At 39.2% G+C, this 26,061-nt stretch overlaps 1 protein-coding gene across 11 annotated transcripts in view; it reads right to left on the bottom strand.

The window, feature by feature from the left end:
• Positions 1-26,061, bottom strand: part of LMO7 (LIM domain 7) — a 202,709-nt gene that overhangs the window by 18,108 nt on the left and 158,540 nt on the right. For 8 of the 11 annotated variants that reach the window (XM_081214816.1, XM_081214817.1, XM_081214808.1 and 5 more), the window contains 9 exons: positions 22,523-22,640; positions 20,271-20,413; positions 18,283-18,715; positions 16,083-16,391; positions 6,612-6,726; positions 5,398-5,559; positions 4,431-4,618; positions 3,132-3,192; positions 1,328-1,384 (listed from right to left, as the gene is read on the bottom strand). In XM_081214816.1, coding sequence (XP_081070942.1) covers positions 1,328-1,384; positions 3,132-3,192; positions 4,431-4,618; positions 5,398-5,559; positions 6,612-6,726; positions 16,083-16,391; positions 18,283-18,715; positions 20,271-20,413; positions 22,523-22,640 — 1,586 coding nt within the window. The remainder of the gene's footprint in view (positions 1-1,327; positions 1,385-3,131; positions 3,193-4,430; positions 4,619-5,397; positions 5,560-6,611; positions 6,727-16,082; positions 16,392-18,282; positions 18,716-20,270; positions 20,414-22,522; positions 22,641-26,061) is intronic. The other 3 variants (XM_081214810.1, XM_081214811.1, XM_081214809.1) reach the window with 1 other exon arrangement.

Raw genomic sequence — 26,061 nt, 5'->3', positions numbered from 1 at the left:
GAAAAACAAAATATTCAGACTTCAGGTGTAAACCTATGGGCAGAATGTTATTCTTTTTATTCTTAGGGGGCCTACATAATTGTGTGTGCCTATATGTAGTACAATGATCATAAACATGTAAGCAAATTTCATAAAAAACACTACCATACTGTATTTTTAAATTTTCCTGAAACCTCAGCTGTCAAATAAATTATTCACTTACACAATCATATTTTTAAGAAAACTGCTTTGAGATTTAAGAAAATATTCTTCCCTAAAATAGTCTGTTGAAGAAAAGTGTGTGAAAATGGAGAAAGAAAAGGAATTGCTTTATTTTAGCCAATTTGAGCTAGGCGTATCACACGGTTTCAATTAAATTACCATAGAATAACAACAGTTGAACAAAAATTATCAAAAACACAAAGGACACTGACACAAATGGACCCCTGTACATGCAGAGCTGGTAAGCTACTTCTATTTATGGTCAAAAAGAGATCTTAATTCACCAAAAGAGACTACGAATAGATTAACACAAAATACACAAATCCAGTAAGTACCATGTTATAAGGCAAGTTTGGAAATATTTTTGATAATCTTAAAAGTAAGAAATAATAACATTTTAGACACCAACAGCACACCCCCTACTGACTGTGCCATTGCATCTCAAATGTTGGATATTACTTTTAAGCTCTTGACTGCAAAGCACAGAGTTCAAACTGCATTCATGAGACAGAGTATTAGACAAACGTGAAAGGGGAGGAAATGCCACATGCACGGAACATTGTAATGCAGCACTGCCCGACTACACCAACAAAGAGAATCTCAAAATGTACTTGTTTACAGATGTGACCAAATTTACAGAGCGGTCCTATTAACACTCCAAAGCCATCATCCCAATAGCAATCAACAACTCTGTTCTTTATTCAGAGCATTTTCCAAAACCCAAAATTTGACTCTAAAAGTTGGCCAATTGTATGTTGGTGTAATCTAATATTATGCAATTTGTAGGAAGCAGTAAGGCATAAATGAAATTCCTCATTTCTTACTGTCACCCAGTGGCAAGTAGTGTGTGTTTAAACAGCATCTCAATTTTTTTAATTAAAAAAAACCCAAAAACTTCAGAGGTATACAAAGGACACACAAAGACCCATTACCACAGAGGTAGACCCATGAACTGTAAGAAAAGCCTGATGACCCTAGGGAAAGAATGGAAATGGGTTATGTTGCTTGGTCATAATGATGGCCAAATAGAAGAGGCTCAGTGCCCAGCACCACAGACTATCAGGAAAAGAGTGGAGAGTGGGAACAATTCCATGAAAGTACATGAATTGTTAGCTTGGCAGTTTACCTTGTTCAAAAAATTGTGATCGCCTTTTTAAGTTTTTCAAAGAAATAGGTTCAGAGGCTAGTTGAAAAATACAAACACAAAAAAAACACATCAATACCATGTCATTCATTTTAATCTCTCACCACTGGAAAACTAAACGATACTTGATACATCTTTCCATTCTGTAGCAATATTATTTTTAAAATGATAAAACTGATTGCCATAGAAGATAGCGATTATTTCAATGCACAAAGACACACATAGTTTTAGTAGTCTATACTACATTCAAATTAGTAAAAGGAACTAATATTTTGATTAATAAATTTTAGCAGGTAGCATCACAGTTTCATAGAAGCTGAAGTAACATCTTCCGTGCTAGATCACACCCTTTTAGGGAAGTGGAAATTAAATTGTTTTTGCTTAGGTTAATCAATTCAAAATCTTTTCTAGTACAGGAAGAATTGTTTGTAACTAAGATTTTTCATAGTACTAGTAAGTAAAAAAGGAACTAAAAAATAATGGGGAGGAGGACAAGAAAATAAATATCCACAGAACAATTCTAAAAAAAACCCCAAATGCTAAAATTAAAATATTCTTCTAACTAGACTATTTTGCCCTAGTTTCCAAGATCTTATAGCCCCTAAGTTTACATAAAGCAAATAGAGTTCAATCAGATAAAAAAGAAAAAGAAAATATTCTGACTTCTACAGATCTGTCACAGGATTATGGCAAATGATTATTATACTTCAGTTTATTCATAAAATGTAAATGTAATTATTATTTGACACTAGTTGATATTTACTTATCTAAACAAAACCCTCAAATGACAGGGCCTGTGTCACTAACAAGTACTCTGCTGAGTCACAGACAGAACGGGACCCGCACATCTTAGATTAAAATATCACGAAGAAAAAAGCAGTCATGTTCACTTTTAAAAACTCCTTTGACAAAGAATGCAATATCAAACAGTTAAAATATAGTCACTTATAATTATAGTCAATTATAATTATCAGAAATTAAATACATTAATAAAATACATAAATATATAAATACATAAATAATCAATAAAGGAAGGGAAATTTATAAACTTGGTTTGATTTTGACATAAGGTATTATGAACTGACAAATGCAGATTCAAAACCACCAAATCACTGAGAAAACCTAGACCTGTGCCTGGCAGTCTAGTCTCATGCTAAGAGAAGCTTCATCTTCTTTGGGTCTCTTTCCCTGCCTACGTGGACCAGATCTTTCTTATTTATTTTGTATGCCTAAGCCATAGCACACAGCATGTGGTAGCTCAATTATTTGTAGATAGACAGCAGAAGGAAGGAAGTGATGACTCCATAATGCAAAATTTCCCTAGATGCTATGTCTGCTTTTTCCTTACAGATGGGTACTTCTGCTAACAACTGTTACTACCACTGGCATTTCCTTATTACTAGCTGCTTCCAGGCTTGTCCCTTTTACAACATAAAAGGGAGAAAGGAAACCTCGTATTTAACTAAGACTCCCTTTGCCAGCACACCATAGAGAGAAAGCTGATGGCCTTGGGAAAACCAGTCTTTCTTATTTGGATTAGACACACAGGCACTCAAAGCTCCTGGACAGGCTGCCAAAGCTTTGTTTGCAGTTCCTGGACTATTCAACACTGGAACTGAATGCCCTTCCACCTGGCTGCAATTGGATCTGTGTGCCAACCTCTGAGTTTCAACTTGCAGTGGATCAGTTTTGCTTTCACTCACAGATATTAATTTTTATAGTAGCAGAACTTGAGTGCAATGACTTCTCCTATATTATAAATGTAAGCTATAATGGTAATGTTTACCTTTTGATTCAAAAGTATTGCTTTCATCACGAATTCCATTAATTTCCTTTGATTCAGTATTCTAGAAAGGATAAAAATGCCAGTTAACAATATTCTCTCCAATTGGACTTCAGGCTTAAATAATGCATTTCTCATTAGTGAAAATATCTTCTAATGAGATGAGTTTTTCACAGTATTAATATATTCTTTACAGCCTTTTACATATAATAAAACATAATTTTTTCATTGTTCTTCAATATTTGTGGAAGAATTAATGACCAACTGTAAGCATGAATAGCTTTAAGTTCAATCAGTCATTAATTTTCCAAGAAACATGATGGGCCAAATAATCATTGGTCCATTTGGTTTATATTTATGAGTAAGCAACACAGTTATATAGGATTCTCTAACATTTAAACTTTTCTTATACAAGGTAGCAGGATCTCCTTATTACATGAAAGGGAGCATCTTGGGATAACAGCAATTATATCTAGGGAGTCAATATAAACACATTTATTTGCAAATTTAAATTTAACTGTTACTTTGATAATTAGAAAATTTCTACATTATAATTATTTTAAATCAATTAATGTAACTGTGTATCTCTTAACCACATATGTAAGTCTACACATTATATGCACCCACACAAGAACTAAAACTGCTTCATGAGGTTTTAAAACTGCACACAGTTACCATATTTATTTTACCAGTGAAGACTAAGGAAAGCATAGAAGAGTTATAGCGTATAATTTTACATAATTAACTACTTCACATTTTCAAAGATCTGAGAGAGGGGTATAATGATGAAGGATTGGTAAGAAACACCTGCAGGGACTTCCCTGGTGGTCCAGTGGTTAAGAATCCACCTTCTAGTGCAGGGGATGTGGGTTCGATCCCTGGTCGGGGTACTAAGATCCCACATGCCACGGGGCAACTGAGCCCACCCACCACAACTACAGAACCCACGCGCCGCAACAAAGAGCCCATCCGCTGCAACTAAGACCCGACACAGCCATAAATAAATAAATAAATGTATGTATGTACGTATGTTAAAAAAAAAAACCCTGCAAAACATCACTATGGATCTTTTGATTTTTTTCATTATATAACTCACTATTACTCTAAATTATTAATGAGAAATGCCTTATGATTTTCAAAAATATATTTTATTCTCATTACTATAAATTACCTAATTCAATTATCTATGTTTTTAAAACAGCATCAAAATTGTTCAAAGAAAGCAGATTCTTTCCCCCCACAAACACACTTCCTATAGTTGCTTTGCTCTACCCAAATACTCCCACTTCTCAAAATACTTACAGAATTCTGAAGGCTTTCTGAGAAATCAGCTGTTATTGATAGATTTGAAGATTTGTCTGAGCTGTAAATTCCAGAAGTTGCATCAATCCACTTTGTTTCAGGTGAACCTATAATTTTGGTAGCCATACTGGTGAGATTGAGGGTTTTATGCCGTGTAAATGGCAGGGAAGGCTGGTCTTTGCCCCAGTCTGATTGGCACACGAAGATCAAGAAATGAGTACACGTAAATGTTGAAGTTGAAAGAACAAAGTTACTGAATGTACATATACAAAATACACACACAGAAGACAAACAAGTCAGACAGTGTGTGAAAGAAATGAAGAGTTTAGGCCTTTTACCAACAGATCACCTTCCAAAAACAGAGGGTTAGAGCATGTTAATGGTGAAAAGATTGGCAAATTTGCTGAATCTTTCTGTAACCCAGGACAAAATATAATAATATTTTGATATCATAAGTTGGTAGGTCTGGGAAGGCTTAACGCCTTTCCCCATCTAACCTCAACAATTAAGCAACACAATAATGAAATGTACATCGAAAGTTCTTCGAGAATGAACAACTGGGATATTGACCTACTGTGCTCTCTCTTATACCAGTTACAGCCATGATGCTGTAGAGGAAGTGAAACCATGGTGTAATTCTTAATATATCATCATATGACTTCCAAATGCAGATATAATTACAAGAGCCTTCAGCTGATATGTGCATTCAAAGCCAGTCCAGCATATAAATCAGTCAATAAATAATGCAGAATTCAGTAAATTTGCTAGTGAAAAGCTTTCAGACAGAACATCCAAAGAAGCATCATTCAAGACTTGTCTCGACATAACCACAAAACATCTTTAAGCCAAAAAATAAAAAAGTGAAATGAAGAGAGAAGAAAATGTTATTGAAGCAAGCTGTTATAACCACTTGCCAAAGACCAGTTCCCAATTTAGAAAGACAAACACGGTGGTATAACCAACTCACCAGACTTTCCATAGCGCCTGATATCCATTACTAGGTTTCCAGTTTCCTGAGCATTAGCCATGGTTTCCTCCCACTCTTTTGTGTCCTTATATGAAAACTTAGTGTTGTTGATAGCAATAATTTCATCATCTACCTGTAGCTGAGAAAATTCTGCTGGGCTACCTAAATAAAGCAAAATAAATTAAACTACCAATAAAAAATAAAAATATGCCCTACTAGTCACTGCTTATTTAAATTAAGAGAAAAATGACTTCTTAATCTCACCTAATCATTTCTCATATTTTTTCAGGTACAGAGGAGTCACAACATTTCTTAAAGTTATCAAATATTTGAGCAGCTACAACATTACAAAGCAACCAAAGGCATTTTTTAATCCTATAGAATGTATCTTCCTTAACGTTTAAAGAGAAATGATAAACCCATCTGTTCAATAAAATTTCTTTATTAACCTCCTAAGAAGAAAACTTTAAATTATTTTTAAATTAAAAATGTGAAATATATATTCCGCTTTAGCTGAGCTTCCAAAGCCAAATGCACTCTAGAATGGAGAAGAAAACAGGGCCGCTTAAAATGGCTTAAAATTACTACTTACCATTATCTAATTAAAGCAGCCTTGAAATTTCAAAGAAATAACCAGAGTTCACATGCATTTTTATATAGCTAAAATATGTAAATGAGGAACTCCTCATAAATACAATAGCTTTCATTTTAGTTTTAGGTCTTTATTTTGCTAAGAGTTTCTGGGCTTGATTTGGTGGAGGAGGGGCAGTGCTTTTGTAAAAGTCCCAAAGCATCCTCAGGAGTCCTTGTGCAATAGATACATTAGGACGCTCAGAAAATATTGATTATATAGCAGCTATGTATCCATCATAAACACAAATGATCAGGGAAAGTTCTTTCTGGATCTTCAATTTAGCATTGATTGTTAGTATTTCCAAATACTAAGCCTAAAATTTTGATAAATGAAGTCTGTAAAAGTCACAAAATTACAACTCTTCAAAACTAAAATTAACGAGGCAAGATCAAACAATATGTAATTTGTAACTCCAACTATCAGTCTCTGGGAAGAGGATGCGCCTCTTCACTTTACTGCTGCATTTTTCACATGTGTTTTCTCCTCCTCTACCAAAGAAACTAATTTCTGTGGGGGCTTCTTGAACAGCACAGGACAACAAAGGAGAAGAAACTTCAGTAGAGCTCAATCTATGATTTACCTGCTTCGACTGATGCTACGAAGATCCTGGAAAAATCCCATTTTACTGTAAATCCAAAGTCAAGGCTGTTCCCAGGCGTCTGGTTTATGCTGATTCTCATATCACTGAACTGATCCTGAAAACAAACATGAAACGGTGGGATCAAGTGTCCCTGGCGCCCACACGGAGGAAAGTCTATCCGTGAAAGAAGGGAGGCTGCACGCAAGGTACACTTGAATTATTTCATGATAAACCGGAAGCTTCATTCTTTTCCCCTTGGGTTTGGTAAAACCTTCACTTACATAAATATCTCTGAGTTTATTATTTTGCTACTAAAATCAGGGAAATCTTCATATCCATAGATATTTTTCTTCACGTGCATACTATAAGTCAGTTGATTTATATTGATAAAGCTTAGGCTTTCGCCCACCATACAGTTGGGTCTAAGTTACAGACCATTTTTTATTACCCAGGAATGAAGGTGAGTGAGAAGATGTGGTATGTGTGTGTGGGGTGTGTGTACACACCCCCCACACACACACACACAATGGAATTCAGCCATGAGAAAAAGGACATCCTGCCATCTGTGACAATATGGATGAGCCTTGAGCACATAATGCTAAGTGAGGTAAGTCAGACAGAGGAAGACAAGGACGTATGATATCACTTATACGTGTAGTCTAAAAGCCAAACTCATAAAACAGGGAGTAAAGTGGTGGTTACCAGGGGATGGGGGTGAGGGGACAGGACAGATGTTGCTTAAGGGTACAAACTTCCAGTGAACAGTAAATGAGCCCTAGAGATCCAATACACAGTACTGTGCATATAAATAATATCTTATTATAATGAAATTTGCTAAGAGACTAGAACTTCCAACCACTAAAAAGAAAGGATAATTATGTAATGTGAGAGATGTTAATTATCACTACAACAGCAATCACATGACAATATATAAGTGTATCAAATTAACATGCTGTACCTTTAAAATTTACACATTATATCTCAAATACATTGCAATAAAATGACATCTTTGAACATGCAAAAAAGATTTAAATCATTTATTTTTAAAATGTCACAATACTTAAACTACTTCCAACATTCAATATATTTAGCCAAATAATTTTGAGGGGTTCATAGGCACAAAATTCAGCTACCAGAATCACTCATCTAGGACTGGTACCACCCCCGAACGGGTATCTGAAAGTTTGGCAAAAGGCATTTTTGCTTGTCCTACTGCTGCATGAAGATCGAGCGGGAAAGGCAGAGCTGCTACATATGCTACAAAATGCAGAACTGGGTCATGCCCGAGGAACCACAAGTAAGATGCCAAGAGGGCCCCACTGAGACACCATGAGCTCCAGGCCACAACCTCCTTGAAGTAACAACAGCCCGCAGGCCCAGAACTTGGACAACAGGTAGACCTCTATTTTCACCTCCATCCCTACAGTCCACAGCCACAAATTCTCAGTTTCATGGACTTTCTTAGGCCATTTTCCAAAACAAATATTTTAAGTTTTACAGTATAGTATACTAGGTCTGTGAAAAATTTAATTAACTTCCATAATTTACATTTTTTGTTTTGGGTAAACAGCAGACATAAATTTTAGCATGTGTTTCCCAGACTAGTGTTTCCAGTTCTTTGATTCATAATTATCAAGAACTTAGACTTAACTGTTTAAAAAGAAAAATTCTTCCTAAAGCCACTTTATTTTCCAGAAAAAGGCCTATAACTTCTTTATTTTAATTTAGCAGTTAAATCCAGACCTAGGACCAACAGGGCAATTCATAAGTTTTTCTACCTTTACAACAAGTTTGAAATCTAAGTGATTATATTCTAAGAAACACTGTGATATTATATAAGAATTAGAAGGAAGACAAGGACGGCACTGAATAAAGGATCAAGAACTTACTGTATTGTATGGATATGAGCAATAAGTGTTGTAACAATACACACTTATTTGTTCAACATACATTTATTGTGCATCTATTCTGCATAAAACACTTGGGAAATAAAGAGGAATTAGGCATGGTCCTTGCTCTCAAGAAAGAATTACTGACTCTTCAAAGTGGGTATGGAATTTTTTAAGAAAAAAATTGTAGCTAATAATATAGAAACGTTTTCATCAGACATCATGTAAAGCAGTTGAAATATGGGAACCCAGAAGTAGATGGTGAGAACAGTCATTAATGATCAGCCTGATGGATACCAATCTCCAGAGTATATCAAAACTCTGCTATGAATAGAAAAAATTACTGGTTAGTTCTACTCCTTAACCAAAGCCACCACACACTTAAATTAGAGATGATTCAACGAAAATAAACAGCCGTCTTCACCACTGCTACCCCACTCTACTCCCACTGCCAAATTCTGACCTAAAGCCAATGACAGTGCAGGATCTATTGCTATATAAGGGCACAGAGACAAAGGATGGGTTAGAAATTCCAAGACACTAATTGAGGTTTTTTTATCTTGAAGAATAAGAGACAGGATGGAGTTTTAATAGATAGTTTCCAACTACAATAAAGAATACTTTGTGGGAGAGAGCAAGTGAACAATTACCCTTTTCCTCCAAACATAGGATAAAAGAGAATGAGCTTAAGCTCTAGATGGCAGTGTCACAACTGTATTAGACCAGAAGAACTGTCCTCCAAAGGACTGCTCTTACCTTGGAGATAAATCTCTACTTGAACGTAATAAAAAGGCAGATAACCACCTCTCTGAAATAGTTAATAGAGGAGGTCAGCCGTACTGTGGCTCCAGCCTGGCAGCCTGTCATGTGGGTCCTGGGAGTGCACACAGGCAAAGGAGAGAGAACCATGTGAGCAACTACAGGACTATTTCTGTCAACAGCCAGGTGGCCTCAGGCATGTCACTGAGTCTGCCAGAGAATTTTCTCTCACAGTGACATTAATTTTAAAGCTTTGTTTTCAAAACCCTATCTTCCAATGCAGACCATCTCCCTCCCACACCACAGAAAGGATTAAAGTAGGTGGTGGCAGTTCAGGGAAAGGGCCCCAGAGGCCCCTCTTGCATGGCCTCCCCGCCATGACAGTCTCTCTGGCATCTCTGTGGAATCCTGGGTTCTTGAATTAAATTATCCTTGAGACTTTTTGCAGGTGAATATATCTATAATTATAGTCAAGCATAAACTATTCAACAATGATTAGGATTTCTACTTCCTTATTTTTCCTTGCAAGATATATGCCATGTGAGTATTCTACAAAGGGTCCATGTTTCAGAAGATGACACTGTGGGAATTTCCTTTTGAACTGGATGGAACCAGGAATATAAATTATTGGGAGAAATGTAGATTCTTGATGACTGATAAAGAACTATCCCAAGTGGTTACAGTTGCCTATTCTGGGAAAGACAAAATACAGTTACCAACATATCAGCATCTAAAATAAAAATAACTTCCCTCAATTTAGGTACAAGTTAAACAGAAATATACACTTAAATCTGAGACTTTTAAACAATGACATGGTGATCTGGCATAGCAATCGTAAGATTTATTTTTATGAGATCTGATGAATTAAGATTCCCGTATCAACACAGATGGGAATCAATAAACAACAGGGTCAATCAGATGGCTATTCTCCTCAAACTTTTTCAATTAGATAAACATGTTCCCTTAAAGAAAGCCTACTTAAGTTGATAAAACCAAATAACACTGAAAGTAGATTCAGGCTGTAAAATCATAAATAACAGAGGAAATATATAATCTTTGATTTCTGTTACATGGCTCTTTAGTTTCTTTTTTCAGGGTCTTAGTGGAACAAGAACATAGTGAGTAGCCCTCAACTCATGGTGCAGCTCCGGCACTGGAGCTACTCTCCTTCACCAAAGATGCGTCTATACCTACTTGTTTCCCCTCTCCATTATCCGTTCCAAAGAGGCAGGTGGTGTTTCCAGCTCTACCACTTGACTCAACCCATTCCCCAGCTTAGCTCTTACCTACCAAATCCATTTTCGGCCCTCATCCCATCAGGCACTACGAACTATTCTTGCTTACGGGAAACGGTCTTCCAAGTCACCCATTATTCCACTTTCTCCTGCCTATTTCCTCTATCCTCTGGCCACCTCTCAGTTTCATCAGTGTGTTCCTCTTTATTCTATTTTCTTTTTGTTGCTCTTCTTCACCCCTAGTCAGTCTCCCACCTTCTTGACCCCATGTTTTCCTGAGTCAACCTCATGCATTGTCATCAACTACTATCTAAGCCCAACATACTCAGAATTAAATTCATTATCTTCCTCCCCAAACCTGCTCTTCCACCTCGTGTTTTTCACATATTGGTTAACCACATCACTGTCTAACCAGATACCCAAGCTAGAAACATCAGGTTCTTTCTGGGCCTCTTCCTCCTTCCTTCCCCTAAGTGCTCCCCACCCCACCTCTACACCGTGGTCTCCCAAGCACCACCACACACATGCACTTAATAAAGTGTCAGCAAGTCCACAAGCCATAAATCCATCTGGAACCATCCCATCCTTTCATTCTCCTTCAGGCTCTCATCTTAACTCAGGTCATGGTTTCCCCTCTAAACTGCTGTGGGTCACCTCCTAATTGCCTCTCTCGCCTCCAACCCTTCTTTCCCCCCATCTTGCTCACATCTGCCAGAACTTTAGTTACAGAAAATACCAATTATTATATCATACCCTGTGTTAAAATTGCTGGTAGCTCCTTATTGCCTGCTGGGTAGAGTTTGAAGTCTGCACCTCAGAATTAGATTCAGTTTGGGTAAGTTTTGATACATACCTACCTTTCCTCAAAATAATTTTAAGAATGATTTTCTCTTTATGAACCAGAAGATATTTCAGTCCATATTGGCTCTAAAATTCTAGAGACATGGCAAAGTTAAATTAAGTCAACATTTGGTGTTTTAAGGCAGTTCTCAAATTTAAGCATGTCACATTTCAAAAAAAACTGGCATCAGAGAAGTTGCAAATGTGGCCTAAGCATTTAACTAGCCCAGGGTGTGTTACATAACTTTCAACTCTCAAGTATTTCACTGGTGAAAGTGAGGATAATACCACCTACTTTGCTAGGTTACTGAGAGAATTAAATGAAACATTTAAAAGGTGCCAAGCCACATGGTTGATGCCCAGTAATTATCTTCTTTTTCCCATGGAAACAATGTTATACATGGTAATATATGCTGGTTAGGCAGTTTCCAGATCCACTAAAGAAAATCCTATTTAACTCTCACGCATGTAGCTCTAAAGCTAATAGAACTCGGTCAGCATTCAATGTATAATTACAGATCCAGGCACCGTACTAACAGTGAGCACAACAGGCTTGCTTCCTACCCTTAGATAGGGTAGGGGTCTAGTGAAAGTGACAAGCAGGTAAAATGCACAGGAGGAAGTTGTGATAAGGTAAACCCTGGGTACTCTTAAAAGAGGTACTCTCGTAGACTTGGGCATTAGGAAGTGTAAAAAGCTTCCTTCCTTCCACGTGTATCATCCTAGTTCTGGGTTCTGATTTAAAAATCTGGGGCAAAGGTCCTGAAATGTGGATTTGGATGAGATTTGGGCGCAGAGGGCTTGGACAAGGCAAAACCAAACCAAACCCTGTATGCAACACCAATTTGGGGGAAAGCCATATCTGCGAGGCAGTTGGAGCGGGATGGAGGACTTTGGGAGTCCCACTGCCTCCCCTTGCTCGGGTGCCCCAAGAATTGCCCTGGCAGCCCAGACTGGCAGGGGAGGCTAGAAAAGAAGCAGTACCATAAGAGAAGTCTGTGAGAAAAGGGAAGAGAGAGAAACAGAACTCCAGACTAGCAATGGAGGTGAGAAGGAAATTCCTGGGCAGGTTTTAAATGAGGTCATTTAAGTTCTTCCCTCATTTAGTCTTTGCTTCTTTATGCCATGAACTCCCTTCTTATCACAATTCTGTGAGAGGTTCCTAGCCCATCTCTGCCCCCAGATTTCGCCTCCTTAAAATAATTCTATATAGCATTACAGTGCTCACATTCCTAAAACACCCCTTAATCTTAAAGAACCTATAAAGACCTAAATTACCTGCTGAATCAAGTTCATTCTTTAGTCTAGTAATCAAGGCCTTGAATGTAATTCAAGTCAGTAAATACTTAAGTGCCAACTACGGGTAAAGGCTATGGAGGGTATAAACAATACCAGTGAAGGAGAAATGAACATATGGAAAATGAAGCATTCAGTGAATGAAACTTGCAAGGGTAGGAAGTTCAGTTCCAACAAGGGGGAGGCGATCTCTTGATCCATGAAGGAACCGACCCTCCTGTGCTTTGAAGAACAGGAGGACTTCAAAATACAGAGATGGGTGAAATGAACATTTTTAAATAGGGCAACAATAAGAATAAAAATATATATGATGTGTTCATGAAAGTATAGGGTATGTTCTAGAAAAATCAAGCAGTCTCATGTGGCTAGATATCACCTACTTCCGCTCTCTTTCTCACAACACAGGGCAGTGGAGGCAATCTTGAGACAAACTAACTGAGTTCAAATCCTGACTCCACCACTTGGTATGCTTCATGGCCTTGGGCAAGTAGCATGACCACTTCGTGCCTCCATTTTCATGGCTACAAAACATCAATAAGAGGGTCACTGTGAGGATTAAATAAAATAATGCCTTGCGAAGCCTGGTCGGCATAGCAGCTACTCAGTAAACATTAGCCGTTTCGGCACTACAGAGGGAGTTTGGGAACAGTCATGAGAGACCTCGGTGTTCCCCGGAGTGCTTTGAACTTCACTGAACAGACCACAGCATGCCACTGGGGGCTTTGAAGCAGAGAAATTACCCAGTCCAGCCTGGCATCATGCAAATTAATCTGGTGCCAGCCTTGTGTAGAATGCAAAGACGTGACTATTTACAAAGGGTCTGCATGGATAAGGGAAACGGCTGGAATTAGCGTAGCGGAAGCAGGGATAGAAAAGGGTAACAACATCAAAGGAGATGCTGTAGGAAGAAATGAAAGGACACTGCCAGCACAAGTGTGCATAAGGAAGAGGACCTGAAGAACACTCTTTTACAAAGCTACCAAGACGTCTACCTGAAACTAGTATAATATTGTAAATCAAGTATGCTTCAATTAAAAGAGGAAGACATCGGGCTTCCCTGGTGGTGCAGTGGTTGAGAGTCCGCCTGCCGATGCAGGGGACGCGGGTTCGTGCCCCGGTCCGGGAAGATCCCACATGCCACGGAGCAGCTGGGCCTGTGAGCCATGGCTGCTGAGCCTGCACGTCCGGAGCCTGTGCTCCACAACGGGAGAGGCCACAGCAGTGAGAGGCCCGTGTACCGCGAAAAAAAAAAAAAAAGAGAAAGACATCTAGATGTTCAGCCAGACACCATTTTTTATTTTTCTGAACTCCTAGAATTAGGTAGTTTGGAGGAGTGTTGCATATGCCCTGGCCATACTGGTCCTAGGCTGTTCTGTGCATTCCTAGTCCTTTTCCCAAGTCAGTAATCTCCTTCTCAGTGACAAGAGCAGGGTGATGCTACATAAGCTACTTTCCTCGGAGTGTAGAAGTGGACACACCAAGCATCTCAGGGATAGGCAAGTCACCATATGATATATACATTTGTTCAAGAATTCCAACTGCTCCACTTATTAAGTCAAGCCTAATTTTGCCCGGTAGCATTCCATTTCAAGTTGGGTGACTAAAGATCATAAATCCACTAATGATAAAACCTGATGGGCTTCCCTGGTGGCGCAGTGGTTGAGAGTCCGCCTGCCGATGCAGGGGACACGGGTTTGTGCCCCAGTCCAGGAAGATCCCATATGCCACGGAACGGCTGGGCCCGTGAGCCATGGCCACTGAGCCTGCGCGTCCACAGCCTGTGCTCCGCAACGGGAGAGGCCACAACAGTGAGAGGCCCGCGTACAACAAAAACAACAACAAAAAAAAACCCCTGAAACCACACCATGTTAACTCACGTTCCTCTGAACTGCTCTAACCTGAAAGCCACACCCACACTTAGCCTCTTTTTCTTTGTATCTACTGATGCAGCTAGTCAACTGCCACCCTGAAGGAGTTACCACCACTGAGCACACAGTACAATAATCAGGCTGCTTTGTGGGATTTGCTATTTGAAAAGGCGAGGGCAAACAGGCAAGTCCATAAAACAAAAGACACCTTGATTCTCTCTTTATTATTCATCCACTGGTACCTTATGTTCCCCAAGTATAACAGAGGCTACTGCCCTCATCCACTGAGACTTATGATGCTAATTACGTATGCCCAATTCTTTAAAAGTGAAGTTAAAAAAATAATCTACAACCAATGATTTTAGCAACCTGAAGAGACTGGATTTAGATATGTTTGTAAATATACATGGGAAAACTGAAAGAAAAATATCTAAATGCTACAGAATATCTCTAAATGATGGGATTACCAAGTCATTTTTATTACGTATGTTTTCCTGCATTTCCAAGTTTTCTCAAGCACAGAGTACTTTATAATCACAAAGAAAAAAAGCTTACTTTAAACTTGTAAAGCTTTCCTGTACTAGTAAAAACTAACGATATTAAAATATGTTGTATCGTATTTTACACAAAGATATTTCATTAATATAACTTGGGCCAAGTTATATACTTGATGTTGTGCCTTGGGAAAAAAATACACTTTAGTAAGGCATCAGAAAATGCTAGACTAAGCCACAGAACCATAAAAGCATCTCCACACTAAGGGGTTCACACAACTATCAAATTGCTTATTGAAGGTTTTTCTCTAAAAGAGAAAAGTTTCTTTCTGTTCTCTAGACAAGCAACAACTCTTTAGCCTATGTGTAAAACATAACTAAAAGAACATTCATTACCTAATCATTCTCTTAAAGTCATCTGTGGGATTTTAAGTAGGAAAAACTACAAATGCCTCCAGTCCTTCTTCATCTGATGGTATATTTTATTTGGATTCCAAATGTTAAAAAACACAATTGTTATACTGTAACTAAGCCTCAATATTCCCCTTAAAAGACAAGGAGTGGTACAAAATTCTAGGCTTCCCAGAGTACAAATTAGTATTGAAAGTCACTAGATTTTTCATATGGTAGAGAAAGAAGTTCCCTGTCCTTAGTGGCCAGCCCCTCTCACATGTACCAGTTTCTCCTTGTGGTCAGTTCACTCCCCTGAGAAGGGGCTTTTATTACCCATTTTCTATTAGATCTGCATCTAAAACCTCCTGAGTGACTCCTGCACCCGAACCCGGACTACTGAGTGCTAACGGTGCAAGGCAACAGCTGCTGAAATGGGGAGTAGAGAGCAAAGCCAGCCAACTCCAGGGAGACTGGTCCAAAAAGTCTCCACACACCCATATCACAAGGGTCATCTGGATCCATCAACTCAGAGTTGGAAGAGATCTACTTCCTCCAAGATCTGTTACAAATAAAATGCAATGTCATTTTCTACGTTATCAGCCCAGACTGTAGTGCCTAGAGGTTAGAAACGTGATTTCCTGATTTAAATACTTAGGTTTCTGGGCAGCAGGTGATTGAAAAGCCTTCCCAAACTCACCTGTGATCTTGAGACCTCTGTCTGTGGTGAGCTTCTCCCTTCTCCAAGCTCAGACGTTAAATCGGGGCTAGATGTTGGAGATAATGTGTCTTTCGAAGTGGCAGCCTGCCCCTGGGAAGGAGATGAGAAGGTGGGTGTAGGAGAGAGCAGCCTTGTCACACTTTCTCTGGATGCTGCTGCCTGTCTTTCGCTGGACGACCTGGACGCAAGCTGGCTCGTGTCAGGTCTTTGCACAGAGATGCTGACCGAACTGCTTTGGGTTCTCTTAATGCCTTCGACGTCTCCATTATACTTCCAAGCATCATCCATCTAAATAGGAAACATCATTTTAAACTTCGTATTCTGTTAGATTTCTATTTAACAAGTGTATACATTAAATTAATACTTTAAAGTCATGCAAGTAATATATACCTCCCTCAGCAAAGTAACTACTACTAAAAGCTTGGAGCATGTTCTGTCACACTAACAGATCTGTACATATGAAGTGGTAGGAGTAGTTATTTTCTACAAAAGTGTTTATTTTATAAACAGACCTCTGAAACTTGCTTTGACCATCTACATCACTCCAGGTCAACAGACAGAAATCTAAACTAGATCTATTGAATACTTCACACTATGGATCTCCACAGTTTATTCATTTGATATGCATTCAATGTCATTTAAAGTGTACCAAAAATATTGCACATCTCTTTATAACCAGAATGTTTATTTTATTTATTTATTTTTTTTGCAGTACGCGGGCCTCTCACTGTTGTGGCCTCTCCCGTTGCGGAGCACAGGCTCCAGATTCGCAGGCTCAGCGGCCATGGCTCACGGGCCCAGCTGCTCCGCGGCATGTGGGATCTTCCCGGACTGGGGCACGAACCCGTGTCCCCTGCATTGGAAGGCGGACTCTCAACCACTGCGCCACCAGGGAAGCCCCCAGAATGTTTATTTTTATAGCACAGATTCCCAAAAGTAGACTTGCTGGACCAAAGAATATTTTATGTATGTTGTATAAAATATAATTATTTATTTGTTTGTTTGTTTGTTTATATATATCTTTAAAAATTGTAGCAATGCACTCCCAAAGTAATGTATAAGAATGTCTCTGTCCCTGCATCCTTGCCAACACTAGACGTTTTGAATGTTTTAAATCTTTGTCAATCTCATGGGTGAAAAGTTGTACACCTCATTCTTGCTCTAATGAGACTGAACATGCTTCTAAGTACTTTATGTTACCAACCATTTAAATTCCCTCTCCCTTGAACTATTCATTTCTATATTCACTTTTCAACTGTTTATCTTTCCTTATCAATTTGCATTTTAAATCTTAGGTATATTAAACCTATATATAAAATACATTTTACTAATATTTTTCTGAGCCTATATAAATTGTCTTTTGGACTACATTAATGGTGTCTATCATATAAATTTAATTTTTATGTTGTCAAATATGCCTGTATTTACTTAATATAATGGTCAGCGGTTTTTCCGGCTAGTTTAGGCAGGCTTCCCTCACCTTGAATTTTTTTAATCAAATTTTTTCTACTTTCGAGTTTTAGGATTCCTCATTGGCAGAGGTAAAAGGAATTTGAACACCAATGTGCTCAAGGCTGTATTGCTTCCTTTTAAATAATTCAAAATAACACACTCACTTTCAGCCCTGCTTCATTCTCAGGGCAAATGATTCTATATCCTTTAAAACCCCAATAAAAATATGTATTTTTTGAACCATGAGATACATTTTAATAACTACAATCAAATATATCAAGTTCTAATGAAGTGGGAAATCAGGAAAAATAGAACTTTGTGATAATCACCTGAAAATATTTTGGTTAAACCGTATGAAATTGCTGTTTTGTAGGTCAAAAAGAACTGACTACTGGCAAATTCATACAGTGCAACCTAATACTTTACAAAAGATATATTCGAGAAAATATGACACTAAAAAATAAATGCTCTGCCTTAGAATGTCGACTACTTATTTTTTAAAATGTATCAGCTCGACTTTCATTGAATTTAAAGTTTAATCAGTTCTGCATCGTTGCTATATTTTAAGCATTAAATGTCTATTGAATCTAAATTGGTAAAAATACAATTGCTTTATATACAAGTTATATACATTTTACCCATCAAGTATCTGTAACTCAAACCTCTGCACAAGTTCACCGGTGTTTTGCGCAGGCGAACAGACTAAGTGAACTAGGAACACGTTTACCGTGTAGGATCTCGGGAGTGATGAGATTCCCCTTGACTGAGATCCAAAAGGTCTCGGTGTGACCACAGACGTTAACCTGGCCGCATCAGTTTTCTGGTAACTTGTAGGGAGAGTAGCTGAAACTCGAGTCGACTCCATTTGTGTATTCAGTGAATGCTGAGAAGACAAAGAGGCTGGGCGCTGTTCTTCCACGGGGCTTTTCGAAGGAAGCTGAATTTCAGCTGTGATAGTAGGCTCCCTTTTTGCAAAAGTTGTAGAATCTTGCTTAGGAATTTCTGTCGGATGAGTGGTTCCCTTCTCTTCTACTCTCTCACTCTGGGAACTTGCTTCTGACATAGTCAGCATAGGGGGAAGCTTTTCTTCATTCACTCCATCATCGGAAGAATACAGTCTCCTCCTCGATGTAACTATAGACATCTGATTTGGGGATTCCCTTAGCAGAAAGAAACGCCAAAACCACAAAGTTATGCATTTGACACACAGAGGTGGAGAGACAGATGTTACTTTGGTCATTAACATAAAAAAATGGGTGGGAACAAAAAGACTGCTGACTTCATATCATAACACAATATTAAGAGAATGTGAGAATAAATACATGCACATTTTTTAATGTCACACTAAGAAAGATTAAGAGCTTGACTTTTTTTTCTTAAAGAGGTTAAAAAAAAAGTCCCTGAAGTATATGCAATTTTTTTTTTTTTAATTTTTTTATTTTATTTATTTATTTTTTTTTTGCGGTACGTGAGCCTCTCACTGTTGTGGGCTCTCCCATTGTGGAGCACAGGCTCCGGACGCGCAGGCTCAGCGGCCATGGCTCACGGGCCCAGCCGCTCCGCGGCATGTGGGATCTTCCCGGACCGGGACATGAACCCGCGTCCCCTGCATCGCCAGGCGGACTCTCAACCACTGTGCCACCAGGGAAGCCCCATATGCAATTTTAAAGAGACTTTAATAAGAAAATAAGAAAACTTTAATAAGGGATCATTCAAAATTTCATCCACAAGTGTATAACGTTTCCAAAATTAACACACTATAACGATAACTAATTGACAACCAATGTGAACCCTCCAAAGATGTGGATTTCTTAACAGGGTTGAGAGTTTTCTTGTACACAGTTTACAATAGCTTCGTAAAAACAGAAGACCACAAAAGACTCAGACTTTCATTAAGATCAAGTTAGTATATAATTTCATACAGCTTGATAGAATTTCCATGGACAATTATTACAGATTGAAAGTCACTACTCCTGTCTATAGAGAGGCTGATGAAACAGTCTCACGGCTACCATTTAGTAAGGAGTACCTCTCAAGCCAACTGCATTGCGTTTAAGTGGATGAAACTGTGTCTACCATTGGCTTCTAGGGGACAAAGGAGCTTTGCTTAATGTCACCTGACAGCACATTTCCTTTCTGACATTATCCTTAAAGCCTCGTTGCCTTCTCCCTGACCAGTAAATATCTCAAGGTTTCACACAGTAACTGCTCCACAGGCAAGTATACATTGGACCTTTATCCTGTTATGTTGCAATGAAAAAAGATAAACCCTCACATTGATGTTTATATAGTCTTCCTCTAAAAATACAATTTTAAGTGAACCACGGAGACATGAAAAAGAACTTTGCTATACTTTTACACAATTTAGTTAAGAGTGAGAGCTGGTTTTACCCGACCATTCCATTCCTAAATTTACTTTAAAAGGAGAAAAAGTTGTTTATTTTCCGCATATATAGCCAATCCTGCATGTGAATAGACAGTGTAAAATGAAGAAATTACGTACACCACCCTTAAGTACTCATTTCTTTCATTAATCCAAGTCACTACTTATTACAGCAATACTCTGCTTTTTCACTGCAGAGCAAAATGCTCGAAGGTTATGTACATTTGATGACAGTTTAATACTGGTGCACATGTACATCCCACTACACTTACACAAAATATCTATTTCTAACACTGGTATCTCCAACCCTGAGATGCATTCAGCCTCATTACCTGTCCTGCAGCATTTCGCTAAATGTCTTAGATCTTCTCTCAGACTTCTCCAGCGACTGCTTCTCAATCTCTTCCCTCTCTTCTTTTTTCTTCTGCAAATCTAAAGTGTAGCTTTTCCGACGATCTTTCCATTTTGCAAGGTCCTGACAGAAGAAAATCACATCAGCACAGGCACACCTGAATTTCTACACACCCTCTCCAGCAGTGAGTGCGCGCCAGAGGATCCCATTACATCGCTGAAACTATTCACTCCAACTTCGATGCCAAGGTGCCCTAATTTTGCTTTTTATAGCCAGCGTTTCTGTACCAAGCCTTTTATCTCATGTATCTGTCTAAAAGCCCTGACCTAATAAGATAGACCCCATTTTTGTTTTCCCAGGTAGCCTACCTCACTGCCCATTTCACAAAGAATGCTAAACGCCTGTAATTAGATGCCAGGTCAGAAAAGATCAGGAACTGTTTCAAATTCATTTCCATCTCACTCCTATAATCTGGCTCTTACATAAAATGACATGTTTCACTAGTCAGACTGGAAAAGAAACATGATTGTAAAATGGCTAAACGTAGAAGCATACATTGAACAAATACTGAGTTCAATCCCTGCTTTGAAACAAGGGGGCCACAAACACACAGATGAATAAGATGCACTTCCCCTCAAGGAACTCTCAGTCTAGAGGGAAAGACAGACAGGTAAATAAAGTTCAACAATGAGTGAGACAGGATTGCGTGAGAGAGTAGAGATCCAAAGGAGAAAGTGATCAATTCTATCCCAGGCAGGGGAAGGCGGAGTTTGGAAAGGCTTTAATGGGGAAGCCAGCCTCAAGTATGTCATTTCAAAGCAGGTCAACTCCCCATAAGGACAGGGCAGTAAGGAGGTTCAGACAGGAACAAGTGGACATCTGCTTCCCATACATCCAGGAACCTAAGTCTCACCTAGCTGGGTGACCCCGGGACAATCAACCTAATTCACCTTTAAAATTAGTCCTAGCAGCCTAAGCTGGTTCTGACACCCAGGGGTAAAGACAGTTTGGATGGTACCAACTTTTCTATGTCATCAAAACAGAGAAATCCCATGCTAAGAACTCCTAGTGGCATTGCAGCCCCAACAGAAGCTCATGTAAGCTTCTCAAACTGACAGGAACCTCATCCCCTGGGCACATAAAGTAGGTTTGGTTTATACCCTTTGGGAGCAGACAGGGCCGTTCCTGCTTCAAAAAACAGCCTGAAATCCATATGAACTATTTTCAGAAAGAATGAAAGCAGTGCACATTAGTCCTATAGGGTAACCGGCATGAATTTTCATCTGACTTAACCTAAGGGATAAACCCTCCATACCTCTCATTTTCAGCCTCAGTCATCATGTATTTTGGCAACATAACACTGAATTTCTGTTTCTTGACAATTAAAATGAGTTCCCAAATAAAAGAGGAACTGGGATTTAGAAACATGGCCAAGGCAGAGGTTTCATCTGTATTATGTAATCTTTAACTCCTTGGAAAATTAAGATTTACTATCTCTAGCACTTTTGTTTATGCTACCACTCAACCCTCTTACCAAAAGGTTGTCCTCAGAGTTCTGTGGGTCTGCTCTGTGTAGTTTATCTATCGTATTTCTTTACACTCCTTTGGTGTAAAACAATGAACGCTTTTTAAAAGGGTAGAGTTCCCTTCTGCCGGGGACAAAACGAAAGGTTAAATCTTTATCCAAATAGACATCTGGACATCTGTCAGCGCTCTAAAAACACCTAATTTTGGTTCACATTAGATAACTCCTTTTTCCACCAAAATATTACTGAGTTATAATTCGTACTTCTCCCCAAACCTCCTCTATTCACTCTAAGAACCCGTTCCTCTCTCCCTGCTGATACCCAGTCTCTGGGCTGGACCCTCTTCTCCCCTGTTCTCCCTAACCCTTGAGCAAAGTCTTTCATGAGCATCAGGAACAGTTATATGCCAAATTCTACCACCAAAGCAAGTAAACAAGTTACCTATACTGCACAGAAGCAGCTTCTCATTTTTGAGAACTCACAGAAAATATCAGAAGACAAACAGCTTTCATTTTACACAATGGCCTTTAAGATATGCAGCAGTCACAGATCAAAATGGTTAAAACATCACATTTTTTACAGAACTGAAATCTTCAATAGCAAGGAAACTCGTCCCTTGAGTATACTGACTCTCTTTTTAAAGAAGGGAGAGTCAAACAAACACATCCTCCCTGCCTCCCCATGTCCCAGTAAAAATAATACTCACATCCTGCCATTTCTGATCTTGTTCTTTTAGTTGTGACTTTATTTTCTGCATCTCCTCGTAACGCAGCTGACGCAAGTTCTGAGCATCCTCTGCACTGACATCACTCATGGACTTGCTCCTACGACAAAAATACCCATGGTAACCAAGGTTCATGTGACCGGATTTAAGGTAAAACTGGAAGGTTGGGCTTATATTTGGAAATTCCATCTAAAATTCTGCAGTACTACCTAGATGCTTTCGTGATAATATCACAGAAATAGCACTACAGAGATAAATGGTGTTTTTCCAAAACGCAGAAACAAGAGCCTAGCACTCAAGTCAAGCGTGAATTCTTTCACAAAATGGCTAAATGAACCCTGAACAAGTCTGAAAAAATAATCCAATGCTCATATTTAGGTAGTCGACGCAGAAAAAGATTACTTTAGGAAAAAAATAATTATTAGTCCCTAGAATCACCTGTCTTTATTTTTCTATCTCCCCCAGAGATAATCTTTTAAGGTTTGGCTGCCTTTTCTGAGCACTTATTAAATAATTTAATGATTACCTGATATTTTCTCCTCAAGTTCAATACCAGGAATAAATGTGCCACGGCTTCTCAAAGATTCTATAACATCTGCCCCACTACTGCACTGGGCTTGGTCTCAAAGACCACAGGTGGTTGCCAAGAGCCAGTTACAATATAACCTCTATTATAATCCTCTTTTTTGTTAAGGCAGCTTTCGTTTTGTCCATGTGTGACCCCTGCCATGAGGATGTACTGCGGGTTAGGTCTCAAAGAGCTCAAGCTAGGGTAGTGTGAGCAGAGTGGGGTGCCACCCACGAGGCACATGTGCTGTACACGCACACAGAAGAGTATAGTAAGCTATACCAGAGAAGGGAGACTGAGGGAAGCCTCCGGGAAAGAGAGGTGTCAGGTCTGAATACTGAGTAGCAGCTAGGAGGAACGAACGAGAGAAGAGAGAGACACAGAGCTTTCGAACGTGGGGTGCCCAAAATGTTTTCCTACCAAGCTTTCAGAATTTTTATTTCATTGTAACTGACTCCACTTTTAGTTATTTAAGTAACTCTCCCTCTCCTTCTTGAGCCCCTAAGTTTTCCTTCCCCAAGATTTTGCCATCACCACATTTTTTTAATAACATGCTTGCCCTTAGCCAGCTTAGGAATTCAATTACATTCTCTATGCAAGTGACTCCCCCAAATCCACGGCCTAGGCCCAGCCTCTCTGGCTTAATTCCAATTGCTTGTTAAATAAACATCTCTGCATGGCCACTGTAAAAGGATCAAAGGAAATAAGACCTAGAAAGGATTTTGTAAATGGTAACTTACTAAACACATGGCTATCGTTGATGTAGCCAAACTCAATTTTGTCTCCAAACCTGCTTTTCGTCTTGTCAGTGATGCTACCTGCCCCCAGTGACCCACATTTGAAACCCAAGAACCATTTTTCACCTTTCTCTCTCCCTTCTCCCTAGTTATCAAGTCCTCTTATTCAGTGTCTTTTTCTTTCCATTTCTATTGCCAACACCCTAGATCAGAGCACAGTCAACTCTTACCTAGACTTTTTAAAAAGCTTCTTAAATTATCACCCAGGCTCCAAATCCAGTGAAGGTCTCTCCTGAGCTCTTCCCTCCAACTTAGAAATCCTTCACCAGTAATATATGCCTTTTTAAATGCCACTCATTCCTCAGGATCCCTGCAAGACTATAGTCTGGTTGGGTATTCATTCTCTGCTTAGAAGTCTCATGGGCAACTCAAACTTAACTTGACAGACCAAAAACATGGTCTCGTATCTTTCTCATCTCAATAAAAGCCAACTCCATCCTTTCATATTATGGGCCAAAGATCTTTAAGTCATCCCAGATTCCTCATTCTCTTATACATAACTGATCCCATCAGGAAATCCTGTCCCTCTACCTTCTAAATATATCTAGGGGCAACCACTTCTCACCACCTCCACCATTGCCATCCTGATCCATCCTATCTCCTGCCTGGATTATTACAATAATCGGTCTCCCTGCTTCCACCACCTTCTGCACAACAGTGTATTCTCAACACAGCAGCCAGAAGGACCTTTTTGAAATTGCACTCAGGTCGTGACATGACTCCACTCAGCACCCACCAGTTTCTTCCCATCTCACCTGAGTTAAAAGCAGGTTCTTCCAAGACCTTCCAGGTCTGACACTACCTGGCCCCTTGCCTACCTCTCTGCTCTTGTCCCCACTGAGCTCCCCTTCACACACTCTGTTCCAGCCACTGGCTTCCCTGCTCAGGCCCCACCTCTTGCTTCCCTCCCTGCTCTTCAATCTGCCTGGAATGCTCTTCGACCGAATATTCACATGGTTTATCTCTCATTTCCCGTCAGCTGCTTAAATGTTACCTCGGGGTTTCCTCCCTTGACCACCCTACAGGAAGAGCTAATGCCCCTCTCCCCTTACTCACATTATCCCTCGTTTTCTCCATAGCATTTATCACCATCTGAATTGTATGGTTATTATAAAGCAGGAATTTTGTCTGATTTGTTTGCTGCTCTATCACCAGCGCCTAAAAGAGTGCCCAGCCCCTGGTAGGTGCTCATAAATGTCCTAATGATCTAGATAATCTTCTCCCACTTTGATAAAGTCTTCCTGCAAAAAGTGATGCTTTCGTTATACCATTCTTGTGGCACTTAACACTCAGCATTATGTCATATGTAGTGTGCACGCATGCATGCATGTTTAGCTTTCCTCCCTTACAAGTTCACATGCTGCCTGGAAGGAAAACACATTAACCCAGCACAAGGCATGCAGGACACACTCATTTAACATCTGTGGTAAGAATGAGGTATGATTTATCATATTTAATCATGCAAAATAAACTAGCTATGAAATGTTTCTAATTTTGTAAGAAATTGTGGCTCCTCCCCCAAAGTTTTATACAGAAAGCTTTATAGGATTTATTCAAGAATATTAAGGAATTACACATATGAGTACATATATGAAATTATATATTGAGCTGTTAACATCATATATAATTAACTAGGTATGACTATATAAAAATCATCATATGATTTGAGAATATAAACTCACTTAAGTCATAACTGCAAAGAATAAGGCTATATGAGCTAATACAATAACAGACTCACTAAAAAGAAAATTTTTTCAGGACGAAGGTATGAGGGGAATCTGGATGCCCAACACATGAGGTTACATAAATTCCAGAACAAAATTGGAAATGTAAGTATTTTAAGTAATCTTTTGGTGGGAGGAAGGCTGGACAGTCTCAACTGGCCCAGACCCTTTCAGCCCTCACCCTCCTGCACTATGAAACCTTAACATGTGTCTTTTCAGAAAACATGGTATCACCATGGGCAAAGGCTGCATCACCCTCCGGGGAGCCCAAAGCCTAGAGCCGGGCACACAGGAGGTCCCCCCAATATGAACAAAGTGAGCCAAACAATGGCTAGAGTAGACAAGTCCCTGTGGAAGGCAGGAATATGAGCCCCTTGTGTTCCCTGGGATCGATAAAGTTACCTCTAGAAAGCCTGGCACATTCCATACAGG

Source organism: Mesoplodon bidens (assembly GCF_964165515.1).
Source record: "Mesoplodon bidens genome assembly, chromosome: 17".
Taxonomy (NCBI): Eukaryota; Metazoa; Chordata; class Mammalia; order Artiodactyla; family Ziphiidae; genus Mesoplodon; species Mesoplodon bidens.
The sequence above is the reverse complement of the archived record's forward strand: the minus strand, read 5'-3'. Positions and strand labels throughout refer to the sequence as shown.